Source organism: Atractosteus spatula, chromosome 14 (genome assembly GCF_055471065.1).
Source record: "Atractosteus spatula isolate fAtrSpa1 chromosome 14, fAtrSpa1.hap1, whole genome shotgun sequence".
In the NCBI taxonomy this organism is placed as follows: domain Eukaryota; kingdom Metazoa; phylum Chordata; class Actinopteri; order Semionotiformes; family Lepisosteidae; genus Atractosteus; species Atractosteus spatula.
In genome coordinates this window covers 30,780,172-30,798,392 of record NC_142719.1, presented here as the reverse complement: position 1 = coordinate 30,798,392, position 18,221 = coordinate 30,780,172, and the positions used below count along the sequence as shown (strand labels likewise).

The following is an 18,221-nucleotide window of genomic DNA, read 5'->3' as shown; positions in this document are numbered from 1 at the left end:
GGTCTCACAGGGTTCCTTGCAGTATCTCAGGATCTCCCAGCAACCACCACAATCTCCCAGCATTCCCTTGGGGTTTCTCAGAGCCTCACATTGCGAACTAAAAGTCCAGAGTCTGAGGAGTTCAGACAACTGCAGGTGTGTACTGAGTTAACTAAAACAGCTATTGTTTTGTTTCTAGAAGGCTGATGCTTGGTTTTTCTACGAATTGTAAACGGCAAGTGTTGAAATGTCAGTATTGTAAGACTGTACTCAAGTACAGTCAAACAGACAGCCAACTAATTCATGGATGAGACAGAAACAGTTAATATACGCACTTATTTATGGAGCAAATCATTAAAGAGCACATCTTTCGGTGAAAACCTCTGAAACACACTTGCATGTTTTTTGCCCGTTTAGCATGTTTTCACAGTGCAAACGTTCCATCACAGTGTTGTAGAACAACAACGACGAGTCTCACAAATAATGCAAGACAGGGTACACTGTGAACAGGACACCAGTCCATCGCAGGACACACAATCACACCAATACCAATATTAGGATTGTGGGAGGAAACTATAGCACTGAGCAAACTCACAGGGACACTGGGAGAACATACAAACTCCACACAGACAACACGTCAGGTGCAAAATTGAACACAGTGCCCCAAAGTACCACTTTTTAAATACGACTTCCCTCTAGCATGCTGGGATAGGTTCCGGCTCCCCTGTGACGCAGTATTGGATAAAGCGGTTACAAATCGGATGGATAGAAATTCGATCTGAAAACATTTTCATTAGAATAATAGTAATATCAATATACTATATACCCACGGCAATAACCGACTCAGAAGGTGGACCAGCCCGGGCACGGAATCGCAAACAGATTCCTCCCCCATCCCCAGGTACTTCAAAACTCCCCTCTGCCAGTTTTATCGAGGCAATAGAACTCCGAAATGAGCGTTTACTGGCTGGAAGAGACCCAAACCAACACGTTTTGAATAAAAATGACCGCATGAAGATGGGCGTGACCCTGCCCCCGTGCTCAGTACGGTAAGACAATAGCGACACGATACGAGAAGTTCGGTCAGGATCCGCGTGGACTGAGCACAACTTTGTCGAGATTTTCTTTGATAAGCAAGAGCAATTTGAAGCAATAAGAACAGATAAACGTAAAAAAAACAGGAATAAGTTCGACGGCTTTTATTTTACTTTTTGAACAAAGAGGCGCCTCTAAAGATGGGTTTGTATTAGAAAACATTCCTTCAGAAGAATGACGTCTGCAGAACCCAGTGAGATGCAAAATTTGCTGACATGTTTACGCGCGATTATGCATGAAGCTCTTACTATCAGCGTATTTGTCTGATTTAATAAAGCAACCAGTAAATGGTGAAATATTTATAATGAGCGGCGCCAGGTGGCGCGCTCCTGCGAACACTAGCGAGCACAGGCATTCTTGACTGTATCCTGAGATATGCATTTTCCCCGAGGGCCACGAAGAACTACAGCTTCCAGAATCCTCTTCTCTCTAGTGAGCAACTACATTTCCCAGAATCCCACACCGACTCTTTTAAACCCTCTCCTTGTATTTTACGCTATGATTCGCCAGAAGGACCGGAAGTGTTTCTGCAAAGCGACTGTCTGGCTTCATCATAAAGGTAGGAATGACAGAGCAAGTGTTTTATTTTCTCTATTAACATGTTTCTGAGGAAATTTGGAAGGGACAGCGCAGGCAGCCTCGAGTGGCCTTCTGGCTTAACGGCACACATTGGTTCGTGTGCATACATGCGTGTTGGAAAAATAGTAACACATGAAATGAGCTTGACAGTCCTAAAATAATTTTCAGAAGGCAGTGCTCATTGGCGTGACCGTAGAACAGCCCTTCGAGTTCTGGAGGAGATTCCGATTCACAGCGTAAATAGCATAGGTCTTAAACTTGATGTGTCTTTTATCTACAATGCGATTGTGTGCTTATTCGCTACTGTAGTTTTAAAGGAGAGCTGCGACCAGCCTTCTTGAACTGAACAGTTCTGCATGGCTCGGAGTCGTGGGCCTTGTCCGGAAGAGTCTCTGTGAACTGACCCGCTCTTCCACCTGTAATTCAAGCAGCCCCCAGACTGTGGGGTCTGTGTCTGTATGGTTCGCTCTGTCTTGTGGCTACGGTGGGCTCACGTTTCTGCAGTTTAAAACTGGTAGAGTAGACCTGTGATGAAATCGATTGATCTGATTATTATTCACATAATAATACTTCCACAATACAACTTTACACAATCAGAGAGATGAGCTTCCTTGAGCCAACGACATCTTTATGAACAGGGAACACAAGAACAGGAGCTCATTCGGTTCATTCGGTATTTGGTAGCTAATTGGTCCCAGGACCTCATCCGGTCGTTTCTCAAAAGAATCCAGGATATCGCTTTCAAAAACATGGCTGGGCAGCTTGTTCCCCACTCCCACCATCCTTTGTGTAAAGAAGTGCCTCCTGTTCTCAGTGTTAGATGTTCTTCCCTGTAGTTTCCACTGGTGCCCTTTTGTCCGTATTTCACTGTTGATTCTGAAGAAGTCTTCTGGGTTGACGTTGTCAGAGTCTTTGAGGACTGTGCATTTTTGTATCAGGTCTGCTTTGTAGTTTTCTCCTTCCAAGACTGAAGAGATTCAGTCCCTTTAGACTGCCAGTGTAGGACAGTCCCTTCAGCCCTGGAATACACCTGCTTGCCCTTCTCTGGAATGACTCCCAACAGTAGCCGATCTATGTCATGGGGCTGCGGGAGGACTGAACCCCACTCTGGTCTTGTACAGTTTCTCTCTCCTCCCCTGATCTGTTTGTCGTGGGGCTGCAGGAGGACTGAACCCCACTCTGGTCTTGTACAGCATCTCTCTCCTCTCTGATCTGTGTGTCGTGGGGCTGCAGGAGGACTGAACCCCACTCTGGTCTTGTACAGCTTCTCTCTCCTCCCCTGATCTGTGTGTCGTGGGGCTGCAGGAGGACTGAACCCCACTCTGGTCTTGTACAGCTTCTCTCTCCTCTCTGATCTGTGTGTCGTGGGGCTGCAGGAGGACTGAACCCCACTCTGGTCTTGTACAGTTTCTCTCTCCTCCCCTGATCTGTGTGTCGTGGGGCTGCAGGAGGACTGAACCCCACTCTGGTCTTGTACAGCTTCTCTCTCCTCCCCTGATCTGTGTGTCGTGGAGCTGCAGGAGGACTGAACCCCACTCTGGTCTTGTACAGTTTCTCTCTCCTCCTCTGATCTGTGTGTCGTGGGGCTTATATATGAAATTCCATTGGAACCCTCTGTGATGAAAAATGATGTATAAATGCAAGGCATGATTATTAATTAGACTCTGTTGGCAGTTTCAAGTTTCCCTTCCTCAGGGATCTGTAACTGCGTATGGTCAGCTCCACAGGACCCAGAAAGTCACTCTGGCTCTCTGCCCTGAGGAGAGGCCTGTTCTGACCCAGAAGCCCTGTGGGATTGAAACCTGCCCTGTTCAGCTCTTGCTGTGGGATATTTGTCTCTTCATTTTAGTAAAAAGTCAGTACCCTTCACCGCAGCCCTCCTCAGTTCTGACAGCAGGAGGCTGTGTTGCTGAGTTTTGATCTTCCTGTGCGCTGTGTCCGTACAGGCGCTGTCATGGCGGAGTGTCCCAGCGACGGGGATCGGCTGCCAGAAGCCCTGGCCCGGACTCTGGACCTCTCGGAGCGGCACAATGGCCCCGAGCCAGAGGACGAGTGCTTCTTCGACTGCGAGGAGACCCTGCAGGGCGAGGCAGAGCAAGGGCAGAGGAGGGGAGAGGCCGGAGAGGCCGGGGAGCCTGGCGCGGCAGGGAGGGAGAGGGCATTGTGGGAAGAGTCCACAGAGGCGAGGGACAGAGCGGTCGAGGGCAGGGAGGAGGAGGAGGAGAGGGACGAGGACGCTGCGGGCGGCCGGGCCGGGGAGAGCCGCACGGAGCGGGGGCAGGGCGACGGCGAGGGCGCCGAGAGGTGGGAAGAGTGCTTGGAGGGGGCGGAGGCAAGGGGGGAAGAGGAGGAGGAGGAGGACTTGGAGCTGAAGCCGGAGGAGGTGCCGGAGTTCGACGAGGAACACCTGAGGGAGCTGGAGAAAGACCTGACCGAGGAGGAGAAGGAGGTGAGTGTCGTGTTTCTTTCTGTGAGAAGACTGGTCCGAGAGCCACAGCGCAGCGGCCAGACGTTTGGAGGCTGATACGGTATAGTCAATAATCAATAGATCATCAAGGCCACTGGGTCCGGTCACCCCTGTCGTGTGAATGAGCCCCAGTGTCCCTGCTGGGCAGTGTACCCACAGTGTACACCTCGTCCAGGGGAGTCCTACCCTAGCTTTGAGACTCCTCTGTCCATTTCCTAATGCGTCCCAGAGCATCAGTGACATGGCTAGGAAATTGGTTCCACACCCCCACAATCTCTTTGTGTAAAGAAGTGCCTGCTGTTCTCAGTTCTGCATGTGCACCTCCTCATGTCCCCCACTGGTGTCCTGCGATCGCTGTGTCACTGAGCTGACGGTGTGTAGCTTTGGCAGCTTAGTAAGTTACACAGCGTCCTTTATTTTACTTTATGGGTGGAAAAGCATCACAGGGCTGTGAGCTGGTAGCAGCGTGCTGGGGTGCAGAAGTTTGCAGGGAGACTGAAGGAGAAATGTTGAAAGGGGCACCTGTGTGATTTTAGAATATCAAAGGAAGAATTCAGATTCCCATTTCATGCTTTTCCCCCAAGAATTAGTGTCTCCTTTGCTGAAGCTGATGGGGAGAGAGAAGCCAGTCAGAACTGAGCAGAGCCCGTGGTTGTGTTTGATGTGCAAAATGTTCAAAGTTATCTGTTCGAAAAACTGACTTCGGCTCTGAACGTTTATCTGTGCAGTTGTAACTTTCAGTGAAATTGTTTTCGAAAGGGGTTTTTAATAGCAAAATAATCCCCTGCGCCGAAGAAAACGCCATTATCACCTCAAATGTTTTTATTTTCGTTTTTTTTTTCTTTTATGAAGGCTGAAAAGGCTCACGATTTGAGAAGCTTGCAGCTTGCGCCTGTCTTTGATTCCTGCATGTGGAAGCTGACAACGTGTCAGAAACGAAACACTGGCTTTGATGTCTTTGTCTGATGTTCCTCTGTCAGACACCGCAGGCTTTGTGAAAGACCGAACAATGGGATTTTTTCGGTCTTCTTCAAAACGAGATTGACAGTCAACTCAATTTCATTTACCGAGGTTTTCAAACACAGCTGATCATGTACATAGATTGTAGCCACTCAAGACGCCTTGGCAGGATTCAAACATCCTTGTATTCAAGGATATCAAAAAGCCCATTCCTTGCTTAATCCCATCTGGTTATTATGGAAATTGTATTTTCTAATATGCACACTTGGCATCAGTAATCATGTTCATGTTTTGCTGAGGAGCACGTTGGGGGACAGGAGAACAGGAGAACATGTTTTTGTGCAGGTTATCCAACAGGCTTCTTGGTTTAGAAGTTACTTCCTCCACCCCTCATAAAATCTCTTGGCAGAATAATTCAAATTAAACTTTTTGTTTTTTGGGTGTCGTTTGTTACTCTAATGCAGTATTGAACAGTGCTGGTCTAGAGGGATTCTGGACGATGTTTGAGAAGTGAAGGAGTCTTACCCTTGCATATCTGAAAACACGCAGGATTAATGGATTTAATCCTAGAAAATGACATTTTTAAGCCAAATCACAGAACATGCTGGACATGGTTGTTTTCTGAAAATAACAAGATCTTCGCTTTATATTTTATTATCCCGGGTAATAAAATAATATCCATCCATTCATTTTTTTAACCGCTTCATCCAGTTCAGGGTGGAGGGGGGAGCTGGAGCCTATACCAACAAGTAACGGGCAGAAGGCAGGGTACACCCTGGACGGGACACCAGTCCATCGCAGGGCAGATGGACATAGACGTGCATACACACACACCAGGAGCCAATTTTCCCAGAAGTCAGTTAATCTAGGTTTATCTTGGGACTGTGGGAGGAAATCCATGTGAACACGGGGTGGACATTCAAACTCTACACAGACAGCTTCCCAGATCTGGAATTGCACGCAGGGTCCCAGCACTGCAGTGCTAACCTTTGTGTCAGTCTGCCTCCAAGCCCAAGAAACACTACTTTACAAACAATCAACAGACCTGTTTCTGCGAGTTTGGATGGTAAATGAGATGATGCTGGTGCCCAGCGAGCTGTTGATGTATTGCTACTGCGTTGTCATTGGACAGCCGTGTGTGTGTGGAAGGTGACGGTGCATCAGACTGTCCTCAGTCCTGTATGGGGCAGGGCCAGTGACCTCCCGAGACCCCACGCACTGTGATAGGGGTGACCAATGGTTTCTTCACCTTTCCTTCACATTGCTTTCCCGGTTTTCCAGAGCAGGAGAGATGAAGGCATGAAGCTGAAGGAGCGAGGGAACGAGCAGTTCAAGAAAGGAGGTAAGATCCAGAGTTCTGGCCCGCCGACTCGTGAACTCGGGACAGAAGCCCCCGCTGACTGCACGGGACCCACTTCCTGTCTGCTTGGCAGTGAGGGGCATGCTGGGATAGAACACCAGCAGGGTCTTGGCACAAGTGATTGCTCTCATCTTAGACCTCTTGAGCGTTTAATATGTGAAAGCAGCGCACAAACTGAAACAGCAATAATTCAACCATGCAGCGGTGATTGAAATTGGCCTTGCTTCCTTCCAAACCGGATATGGTTCACTTTAGGTCTGTCTCTGTATTTTTTTGTGGGGGGACATCGTCTGTGGATAATGCTATTTCCAGCTGTGTGTGGCTAAAGCTCTTTTTAACTTTGAAACGCTAGTCTAATATTTAACAGCAGTATGACTCACTTTAGCAGATGTGTGACTCAGCCCCTTGTATAAAGTATAAACGATGCATTCTCGAAAGAAATGAGTCCAACTGGCTTGTAGTTTTCTTTGACACATTTCCAGGTTCAGCTAAGGACATGGTTTGAGCTCATTTTAAGGTGAAACATTAACACAGACCGTTAGAACCTACTTGTGTCGGCAGGCCCTATTCCTTAAGCTTTCTACAGATTCAGTATGTGAGTCGCTTTCTCTCTGATGTCAGTAAACTGGCAGGCAAGCTGTCAAACCGCCGTTCAGTGTCCTAAAAATCCACCGTAGACCTTTGATTTGGATCAAAGATGCTGATGTGTTGATTCATCGCATGTGTCGCAAGCTCTTGGGCGTCAACTCTCCCTGCGCCTTTCTTTCCCCTGGCAGTGAGGGCGCTGTTGTGTGGTGTTGTGTGCGTGGGGAGTGGTGATGCTGTCTCCAGCCCCTCTGTGTGTTGTGTCCCCAGAGCACTCGGAGGCAGAGGAGTCCTACACTGCGGCCCTGAGGATCTGCCCCATCTGCTACAGCAAAGAGAGATCCATCCTCTTCTCCAACCGCGCGGCCGCCCGCTTGAAGCTGGTAAAAAGAGTCTCACACTTAATAACATCCGGGGGTGGGGGGGGTGGTACCGTAGCAGAGACATCAGAAAACAAGACGCCCAAAGGCAGGCCTGAGGTTAAATACAGTGCCTTTTCTGTACAATGTCCCCAGCATTACCCGTGCTAAAGTAATAGATAATAGGCAAAATAATAATTATTCTAAGAAATAATAATTTCTGTAGTATCGGAGCTTTGCACAACAGCATACTCGGGGTTAAATCACTTGGTTCACTTAAGGGTTTAAACAAAACCCCTTTTTTTAAATTTGAGTTCCAACTAGACTTCTAAAATCAGTTCAATTTGAGACAATTCACAGGCTTATCTGGCGGGCGCTCCCTCTGGTGTAGCGTATCTCGGAGGCTCTGCTCTCTGCTCTCTGCTCTCTGCTCTCTGCTCTCTGCTCTCTGCTCTCTGCTCTCTGCTCTCTGCTCTCTGCTCTCTGCTCTCTGCTCTCTGCTCTCTGCTCTCCCTCTGGGCAGCAGAGGCTGACGACCCACCGGAAGCCTCCACTTCCTGGATTTCACTTGTCAGGCAGCCAATTGTCTTCCTGCAGTTGGTCAGGTGGCAGGTCATTCCCCACAGTTCCCCCTTCCGTCAAGCCCTCTCTAATGCCTGGTAGGAACAGAGACCCGCGCCCTCGCTCTTCCACGCCTGTCTGATGGAAACACTTGTTGTTTGACACAGCACGGGCTCTGTGCTGCCTAATAGGGGAGAAACTAAGTAACTTGAGGAGAGGTGTGCACTGTACTCACAGAGCAGCAGGCGCGCAAGTAGATGGTCATTGGTGTGGTATATTCCAAGGCCCCAGACTCTGGGAGACACTCGCTCATTCGTGCGTTACTGTTTGGCGTCCTTGTCCTCTTCGTAGCTATTTAAACACAGTGTGTAGACTGCAGGGCTCCATTGGTGCTCTGAGCAATTTCTCTGGCCAAGCTACTCTGGATCTCCAATTAGAGCATAGTAACAGGCGAAGGGAACAGATTTGACACAAGTATATTAGGCCGAACACATCCATTGCTGGTAGCCTGGAGCTGCACTGATGCAGCCCTGATGCAGAAGCTTGTGCAGAAGTCTGGAGGTTATGGCACAGGTGCATAATTGTTTCGGACAAAGCCGGATGATTTGAGTTTCTGGTTTGCTGTTGGGCAGGTACTTTGTTTGTTGTTTTTTGTAGCAGAGGCCCACCTCTCTCATACTCTTATACTCTAGGTCAGTGATCTCCAGGTTTTCATTCTGCCCAAACTCTTAATGGGTTAATTGAATCAATTACTGATTTAATTGAATTAATTCAAGCTCTTCCCAAGTCTTTAGTCATTGTGAAGTTTGACTTCCCAATAAAACCTAAAGGCTAAGATATTTAGTTCTGTGTTTCTGCCCTATGATCCTTGACTGTCCCACCTCAGATCACCTCCAGGATCTTCACAGTCTGAAGTTTAGACTGACAAATTGCTGCTTCTTGGGCATTTTATCCAAGTCTATTTACAGTCCTTCAGCACAGTCAGACCCATGAAGATCCCTGCAATAGTCAGGTACAGATCACCTTGTCGCAGTGTGTGCCAATATGCTTTTTGCTTTCCTTTTGCAGGATAAGAAGGAGAAAGCTATATCAGACTGCACAAAAGGTAAGAAAATGTTCCTCTTGTCTTATTGTTTGTAGGGGAAAAAATTCTGTATCCCTTTGTACACAGTGTTGCTGTGCAAATTCCATGCCTGGTCTTGTCCACCTTGAACACGAAGAGGCGGAACATCTGGTGTTGACCCAGTGCATTCTGGTACTTGTAGTCCTAAAGCCCAATAAGATTTCTGCAATTGCTCATCTCTGAGTGTTTCACATAAAGGAGGGGACACACTTCATCCATTAAAGAAGTGCAGTAACCTCTTGTCCTCAGAAAGCACTCAATTCTAATGAATAATTATTCCTTGCATTTATACAGTTTTAATCACAAAGGATCCCATAGAATTTCATATAGATAAGAGAGAATCTCATCCCTACTGAAGTGCAGAACCACCTGTTATTGTACACCTTCATCCCCACGACACAGAGATCAGGGGAGGAGAGAGAAACTGTACAAGACCAGAGTGGGGTTCAGTCCTCCTGCAGCCCCACGGCACACAGATCAGGGGAGGAGAGAGAAACTGTACAAGACCAGAGTGGGGTTCAGTCCTCCTGCAGCCCCACGGCACACAGATCAGGGGAGGAGAGAGAAACTGTACAAGACCAGAGTGGGGTTCAGTCCTCCTGCAGCCCCACGACACACAGATCAGGGGAGGAGAGAGAAACTGTACAAGACCAGAGTGGGGTTCAGTCCTCCTGCAGCCCCACGACACACAGATCAGGGGAGGAGAGAGAAACTGTACAAGACCAGAGTGGGGTTCAGTGAATACAGTGGACCTGTTTTATGTCACCCCAGTCCCTGCCTGCCATATTGCCCCTCTGATCCACCTCTCTTTACAGCCATAGACCTGAACCCCAATTACGTCCGGGCGATTCTCCGCAGGGCGGAGCTGTATGAGAAGACGGACAAGCTGGACGAGGCCCTAGAGGACTACAAGGCCGTTTTGGAGAAGGATCCCACAGTGCACCAGGCCAGGGAGGCCTGCATGGTGAGTCTGAGCAGCATCACCTACCGACGTGCTGGTGTCCCAGGTTCTGATTACCTTCTCCAGCTGTGTCTACTAACAGCCCCCCAATTCACATGCATTTTCCTGAGGTCATGGTGGAGGGGGTGGTTTGATGTCAGATCCAGAAATACTGACTTCTGTGTCTGCTGTACATCTTTTCCCTCTCTCACAGTTAGAGAGAGCTAACTGTGTTGTCACACGGATCGTCCTGTGGAGATATACTCTTTTTCTGGCATTCTCAGCCAAGTGGTTGAAGCCAATACCCTGGCTTCCTTCATGAAACAGCTGGAAGAGATCCTCCAATCAGGGTGGGAGGCGCTTCTTTACGCAAAGGGTGGTGGGAGTGTGGAACAAGCTGTCCAGCCATGTTGGTGAAGCAGATACCCTGTTTTTTTTAATAAACAGCTGGATGAGATCCTTGGATCAGGACAGGAAATATCATAAGATTTATTGTCCCCTGAGGGAAATTTTTTATGGACACACAGCACTCCTGGACATTTAAATAGAATGCAAACTTCTTTGCACAAAGGGAGGTGGGAGTGTGGAACAAGCTGCCCAGCTGGCCATGCTGTTGAAGCTGATATCCTGGCTTCTTTCAAGAATCAGCTAGAACAGATTTCTTGGATCATTTAGCCAATTATGATCAGAGGGGCCAGATGGTCTCCTGTCGTCTGTGATCTTTCTGATGGCCTTGTGTACTGTGAATGCTTGAGTGCCGTGCATTTGCATGTGAAATAATGAGTGCCTGCTTTTTTTCTCATGTATCATAATACATGTCTTAATAGATGCTTTGTCTGTTCATCCATTCAGAAATAGAAAGGGAAGAACTCGATGTGAGGGTGAAGGAAAACAAGCAGCTGGCTAATTGTTTCTGCATCTTGTAAAAAACATCCAACCATCTCTCTATCCATTCTATAACTGCTGAGTCCAAATTCAGGGTCGTGGGAGAGCTGGAGCCTGTCCTGGTAAGCAGTGGGCACAAAGCAAGACCCACTCTGGCAAGGACACCAGTCCATCACAGGGCGCACACACACACACAGGCACACGCGCACACCAGAGCCAGCTTTCCCTGAAGCCAATTAATCTGCCACCATGTGTTTGTACTGTGGGAGGAAACCGTGAGAGAACGTACAAACTCCACACAGACAGCACCCGTGGCCCCGGAATTCAACCCTGTGCCCCAGCGCTCTGAGGCAGCACTGCATCCCATCCGAAGAAACAGACCTACGCAAACAATCAACAGACCTATCGCTGAGTGTTTCGATACAAAAATGAGATGGTGCGTGTGCCCAGCGAGCTGATGTGTTAGACACTTATTTGTCTCCCTGAACACCCAGCCCATCCAGTGGTAGTTGGGCACTAGAGGATGTGTCTGATGTGAAGCACAGGGCCCATCGTTTGCCTTGGGAGCTGGCCTTGGCGATTTGCAGTCTTCCTTTGAATGCGTAGGGTGAGGAGTCCTGGTCCTTTCACACTGAAACCTGGAAACGCAGAGGAGAAAGCAGGAGAAAAACCTTTTCATTTGATTCCTCCAGCTGGCACTTGTGTGGCCGTTGGCCGAGAGGTCAGATCGGGTCAGATCGTTGGCGATTTCTGTTTCCTGGGGTGGCGTGGAATGGGATGGTGGGCGTGTTTTCGGTGCCGGTGCTTAGTGTCGGGCACCATGTGGACTCTCTGAGCACAGTGTTTCTCAGACACCCGGTCTGCCCCTTTTCGCTTTGTTCCAGTATTCTGTTACAGATCGACCTGGAAGCGAATTGATCACCAGTAACTATCGATTAGCCCGTACAGAAGCTGCCAGAAGGACAGTGTTTAGAAGCACGGAGGGGAGGGCAGGGGAGTTCTCAGCCCCCCCACCCCCCCCCCCACCTTCCCCTGAAAGTGCCTGCAGTTTTGTGTCTTGGAAGGCTTGCAAGAGTAAAGCCTGAGATTACAGGATTGGCATTTCAAAAGCATCTCCGTACGTGTCTGGTGTACAAAGTAGGGCGTGGGGGTGGAGGGCTGGAGGTGCCTTGGCTTTTTATACTGCTGACTTTCAAACTTTTCTAGAGCTTCTCTCTTTTTTTTTTTTGTTGCGGTGCTGTACACTGCTCTGTGCATGCAAACCACAGCCGGCCTGCCTGACACGGACCGCAAGGGGGCCGTCTTGTCAGGCGAGGAGGATCAGCAATATAACAGCAGTGCCTGGGTGGAGAAAGTGCTCAAGCGGGAAAAATTGCATATTCTCTTCCATTGTGGACATATGAGCATGGCTGAGCAAAGGGTTCCACACTCCCACCACCCTCTGTGTAAAGAAATGCCTTCTTTCCTGGCTGTTTCTTAAATTAATGCAGGCTTCAGACGCATAGCAGAGTAGTGTTTTTCCACACTCCCACCACCCTTGTGCCTCCTCGATTTTCTCACTTCTTGGTTTGGATCAGGAGATGAAGCCAGCAGCCTGGTAACAGTAATGTCAGTCTTGTGTCTCTCTTTTCCTCCGTTCCCAAAGTACCAACCTTTCTTTAGCTGGGGTCCTCCTAAGATGTTCTCTAGGTGTGTTCCAGATGTGTCTCTAGGTGTCCAGCTCTGATTTGCCAGAGGCTGCTTGAATCCACTCATTGCATCCATGCTAATCAGGATTTACCGATTGGCAGATGGCTGGAGGATTAGGTTTAATTTAGACTCCCTTTGTGCAGAACGTTAGTGCTGTAGACTGAAGTACACGTTAAGTGTCGAACTGATTTGTATTTTAATTGAGAGTCATACCCCCTCAGCCCGGTGTCCCCGGTCCCTTAAGCTGGACCTGGTCCTGTTCTGGTCTTGGTCACTGTCCCAGTATTGGTTCTGATCCCGGTCCGGGGTTTGAACTTGGTCCCGGTTCTGGTATTGGTCTTGGTCTCCTGAAGTCACTCCCTCCCTGTCTGTCTTCCCAGCGCCTGCCCGAGCAGATCAAGGAGAGGAACGAGAAGCTGAAGGAGGAGATGATGGGTGAGTGGACCGGTTCTTCCTCTTCCTTTAGCATTTAGAAAGCTATTAGGGGGGTGACGCACAAAGACAAACACTCCAGTTCAACCACTGGGGAAAAGACAGTTGAATAAATAAAAGCAGAAAAGGTGAATAAAGCACAAGTTGGGATGTGTGTGGGGGAGTGTGAGTGGGGATGTGTTAGTGTGTGGGAGTTGGAGGGGAGTGTGAGTGTGTGGGGGTTGGAGGTGAGTGTGTGGGGGTTGGAGGTGAGTATGTGGGGGTTGGAGGTGAGTGTGAGTGTGTGTGGAGGAGTGTGAGTGTGTGGGGGTTGGAGGTGAGTGTGAGTGTGAGTGGGGATGTGTGAGTGTGTGGGGGTTGGAGGTGAGTGGGAGTGTGTGTGGGAGTGTGAGTGTGTGGGGGTCGGAGGTGAGTGTGAGTGGGAATGTGTGAGTGTGTGGGGGTTGGAGGTGAGTGTGTGTGTGTGTGGAGGAGTGTGAGTGAGTGGGAGTTGGAGGTGAGTGTGAGTGGGGATGTGTGAGTGTGTGGGGGTTGGAGGGGAGTGTGAGTGTGTGTGGAGGAGTGTGAGTGGGGGAGTGTGGGTGGGGGTTGGAGGTGTGTGTGGGAGCGTGAGTGTGTGGGGGTTGGAGGTGAGTGGGAGTGTGTGTCAGTTTCTCTCTCCTCTCCCCCGTCTCCTAGTGCAGATTTCTGTTTGCAGCAGCACAGCTATAAAAAGATCAGTTTGCTGTGCAGCGCCCTGAAAGGCTAATCAATCTGAACTCGAGACTCTCAGCCCGTGTGAAGTAGCAGGAGCCAGTTGTGTGGTATTTAAAAGCCAGAAGTGCCTCTGGGGTGAACCACTGCTGCTTTTTAACATTTAATGTGCAGATAGACCTCCTGTGCCAAGAGCCGCTCTTGGCCAGTTAGAGACCACCTCCCTGCAGTGCGCTGAAGATATTTGCGCTCTGCATTAAAGGAGACCCTTCACTTTAAACTCATTTGGATTTTAAGCATTTCACATGAAAAAGTTTGTGAACCCCTTTGGAATAACCTGAATTTCTGCATGAATTAGACAAATGTGGTCTGATCTTCAACTAAGTCACAATAATAGACTAACACAGTCTGCTTAAACTAATAACACACAAGCAATTGCACTTCTTCTTGTCAATATCGAACACACCGTTTAAACATTCACAGTCCAGGCAGGAAAGCGTATGTGAATCCCTGTATTTAGTAACTGGTAGAACCTCCACCAAACGTTTCCTGTAGCTGCTGATGAGACTTGCACGGTTAGCAGGAATTCTGGACCTTCCTCCTTACAAATCATTGATATTTCTGGGACGCCTTGCTCGCCGTGATCGTTGCAGGACGCCCACTCCTAGGGAGTGTAGCAACAGTACTGAATTTCCTCCATTTGTAGACAATTTGTCTTACTGTGGATCGATGAACACCCAGGCCTTTAGAAATGCTTTTGTAGCGTTTACCAGCTTTATGCATCTCTACAATTCTTCTTCTAAGGTCCTCTGATATTTCTTTTGTTCGGGGCATGGTTCACATGAACAGCTCTTCCTTGAGAAGAGCAGACTCTGTCAGTAAGCACCCTTTGTGTACCTTTTTTAAAGGACAGGGCACCTCCAGTCCACACCTCCAATCTCGTCTCACTGATTGGAACACCTGACCCCAATTAGCTTTTGGAGAAGTCATTAGCCTAGAGGTTCACATACTTTTTCCAGCCTGGACTGTGAATGTTTAAACGATGTGTTCAGTACTGGCAAGAAGAAGTACAATTGTCTGTGTGTTATTACTTTAAGCAGATTTGTGTTTGTCTATTATTGTGACTCAGTTGAAGATCAGACCACATTTTGAGTAATTAATGCAGAAATCCAGGTAATTCCAAAGGGTTCACAAACTTTTTCTTGCAACTGTGTAACAGAGGGTTTTTAGAATTGTTCTGGGTGCATGAATAGGATGAATGAAGCACCAGTTGGGAGCAGTGTGGAGCTCACTTTGTCAGGCTGCTGCAGTTACATAGCCTGGCAGAAATGTAAACCCCCCATTTCCGAAAAGACAGCGGGAGAGTTTCCCCCACCCGTCTGTTGCCTTCAAATCGTCGACCCTGTTAGTCTTCTGTGCACAGACTGTGCTTCTTGTCACGCGGGTCTGTCCTTCTCAGCCTAATAAGAGCAGATCTGCCAGAAGCAATACCTTGACACCCAGATGCAAACCTCACAGGGCCAGTTTCTGAAGGAGCGCGTCGCGCGCCGATCCGCGTAACTCCTCCTCTTGTTCTGATGGATGAGAAATAACGCGAAAGGCATCGCTTCCATTCTGAGCTCCGTGGGTGTTAGAATTCCTTGTCTCGGTGGTGCCTGGGGGCTGGCCGGGGGGGGCGGAGAGCTCTCAAGACACATTGGGATCGCACCGCTGTGCTTTTTTGTTATCAGATTCACACCAGCTTCCTCTCCCCTGTCAGAACGTGTTGCTTTCTGACACTCCTGCTGCCAGCCCGAGAGAGACTTGTAAATGAGCTCTGGCGACGGCAGGCAGCCACCGTACTACGCGAGGAGGGAAACCAGGCTGGGGAGGAGGGGGACGTGATTTTACAACCCACATAGAGGGGAAGAGCAACCCGCAGCGCACACCCCCAACAGGGGAGCAGCAGACACGCACCCCTCTTTGCGTGGCGTGTGACCAGTGCAGGGCCTGACACAGAAGGTCATGCAGCGAGCTGGTGTAACCTTTGAAAGGAGAAATCACGTGTGTTTTTCAAGCAGTGGGGCTTTGCAGAAGTGAGGAGTAGTGCTGAGATCGTACAAAACAAAGCTCTGCCTGACTGCCTACCCCACTCTCTTTCTTCAGAGAGGCAACATGAAAACGCTGCTCTGCTGTCTGAATGGAGCTGCAAATTACAGTGTGCAGCACCAGCTTTTATTTTTTCTGTATTTTTTGGCTGCTTAGCAACATTTCCTATCGATTTAACGGCTGCAGCTTCACACTGCTGCTGTGGGCGAAACGTGACAAATACTTATACGGAGGGAGTAACGCTCAGCAGCCCTAATTTGTATATTTTTCTCAATTCTGACATGATTGTCTTGATAGTTTTGTCCCTAAGCCGCTGGGGTTTACCCCATCACCTGTGTTCCTGCTTTCTAAATTTGTGATTAAAATGTAGTAGCTGTTTCTCAGGGGGCAGAGGGGATGTTAGAAATGGAACAGGAACCTTAGTTTTGCGCTTGTTAGCATGATAGTCCTCCTGGAAGAATAGTTCTGTTTGTGTTCACATAGACAGGGAAGTTGCAGCTGAGCTCCTGGAGAAGATAGACTAGAGGGGGGATTTAGCTGAGCTCCTGGAGAAGATAGACTAGAGGGGGGATTTAGCTGAGCTCCTGGAGAGGATAGACTAGAGGGGGGATTTAGCTGAGCTCCTGGAGAGGATAGACTAGAGGGGGGATTTAGCTGAGCTCCTGGAGAAGATAGACTAGAGGGGGGGGATGTAGCTGAGCTGCTGGAGAAGATAGACTAGAGGGGGGGGATGTAGCTGAGCTCCTGGAGAAGATAGACTTGAGGGGGGGGGTGTAGCTGAGCTCCTGGAGAAGATAGACTAGAGGGGGGGGGATGTAGCTGAGCTCCTGGAGAAGATAGACTAGAGGGGGGGGATGTAGCTGATCTCCTGGAGAAGATAGACTAGAGGGGGGATGTAGTTGAGCTCAGGGTTCAGCTCAGGCCAGTTGAATTAACAGTGCCCCTTCCTCACATGGCCGTGAGAGTACCTGCATGTGCAGAGAGTAGCCTGGGGTACAGTACGTCCCTGAGGAGCTCAGCAGAGCTGACATGAGCATGTCTGCGAGAGGCAGTAGCCAAGAAACCGAAAGCAGAAAATCCCTGGTTAGAGAAAAGAGTTTGTATGGCCGCGCAGATGCAGCTCATCCCTGTTCTCTCCCTCTCTGTTCTGCACAGACAAACTCAAAGACCTGGGGAACTTGTTCCTGCGCCCCTTCGGCCTCTCCACAGAGAACTTCCAGGTCCAGCAGGACCCCGCCAGCGGATCCTACTCCATCAACTTTGTTCAGAACCCCAATAACAACAGATAGCATCGGGGGGTCCGGCTGCGTTGCACCCCAAACCCCAGTTCTCCAAACACCCCCATCCCAAAGACTCACCGCTGGACTGCCCCTATGGGCAGCATCACGTAGGTCCGCAGGGCCCGAACGCAGCGCCGAGTACACACAGTGCGTCTAACAGACTATCCCAGAGCTGGCCGACGACACTGTTCACCGCTCTCAGCCGCCTGGAAGAGAAGTGTGTGTGTGTGTGTGTGTGTGTGTGTGTGTGTGTGTGTGTGTGTGTGCGCGCGTGCGTGCGTGCGCTTGTTTTAAGGTCAGGAGGTTCCACGAGAGGCCAATTGCATCCTAATTTTTTCAGCTGTTTTCTTTTTCCATTAATAAAGTACAGGAGCTGCAAAGTGATTGTTGTGTGGACTGTCATCCTGTAGTGAGGAGAGTTGGAAATAAATCACGCGTGTGTGTGTGGCAGTTCGATCCACTCCAGGTTTCAGAGAAGACAGGCAAGGAGGCTTGTTTTAAAACTTATTAGCATGGCAAAAGTGCAAAAAACACAAACATTTACTATTACTATTACTCATTTTTAACTCTTTTAAAGTACTAGCTTTTTAAATTTATCGAGTCAGGCAATTAGCATGAAGGAGCCAGTTAGTGATAAGCAACATGGATCAGACTGCTGTGCACTGGTAGGGTGACTGACATCACTGTAAAGCCTGGACTGGATCAGACTGCTGTGCACTGGGAGTGTGACTGACAGCACTGTAAAGCCTGGAGTGGATCAGACTGCTGTGCACTGGGAGTGTGACTGGCAGCACTGTAAAGCCTGGACTGGATCAGACTGCTGTGCACTGGTAGGGTGACTGACATCACTGTAAAGCCTGGAGTGGATCAGACTGCTGTGAACTATAAAGCCAGTGTATTATCCGTCTTCTCCTACCCCGCCTGCTGAGAGAGAGCACAGCAGAACCATGCTCCAGATCCAACCTTTTGTAATCCAAGATCTGGAGAATACAAGTTCCAGCAGACACCTGAGCCACCATAAATGTCTAGACAAGCGCAGAGTGCATATCTAACTGCACACGTGGTACGGCAATATTTTTAAGCACCGACCAAATGCAATGTTCTATTGTCCAACTGCATGGGAAAAATCACCAAGTCTGCTAAATA

At 48.9% G+C, this 18,221-nt stretch overlaps 1 protein-coding gene across 1 annotated transcript; it reads left to right on the top strand.

Moving 5' to 3' along the window:
• The first annotated feature begins 1,575 nt into the window (after positions 1-1,575).
• ttc1 (tetratricopeptide repeat domain 1) lies at positions 1,576-17,459 on the top strand. Its single transcript, XM_088932489.1, has 8 exons — positions 1,576-1,633; positions 3,600-4,102; positions 6,362-6,422; positions 7,296-7,408; positions 9,014-9,050; positions 9,884-10,032; positions 12,963-13,017; positions 16,951-17,459. Exons 2-8 carry the CDS (start codon positions 3,608-3,610, stop codon positions 17,082-17,084), a joined length of 1,044 nt encoding a protein of 347 aa, XP_088788615.1. The 5' UTR covers positions 1,576-1,633; positions 3,600-3,607; the 3' UTR covers positions 17,085-17,459.
• The last annotated feature ends 762 nt before the right edge of the window (positions 17,460-18,221 follow it).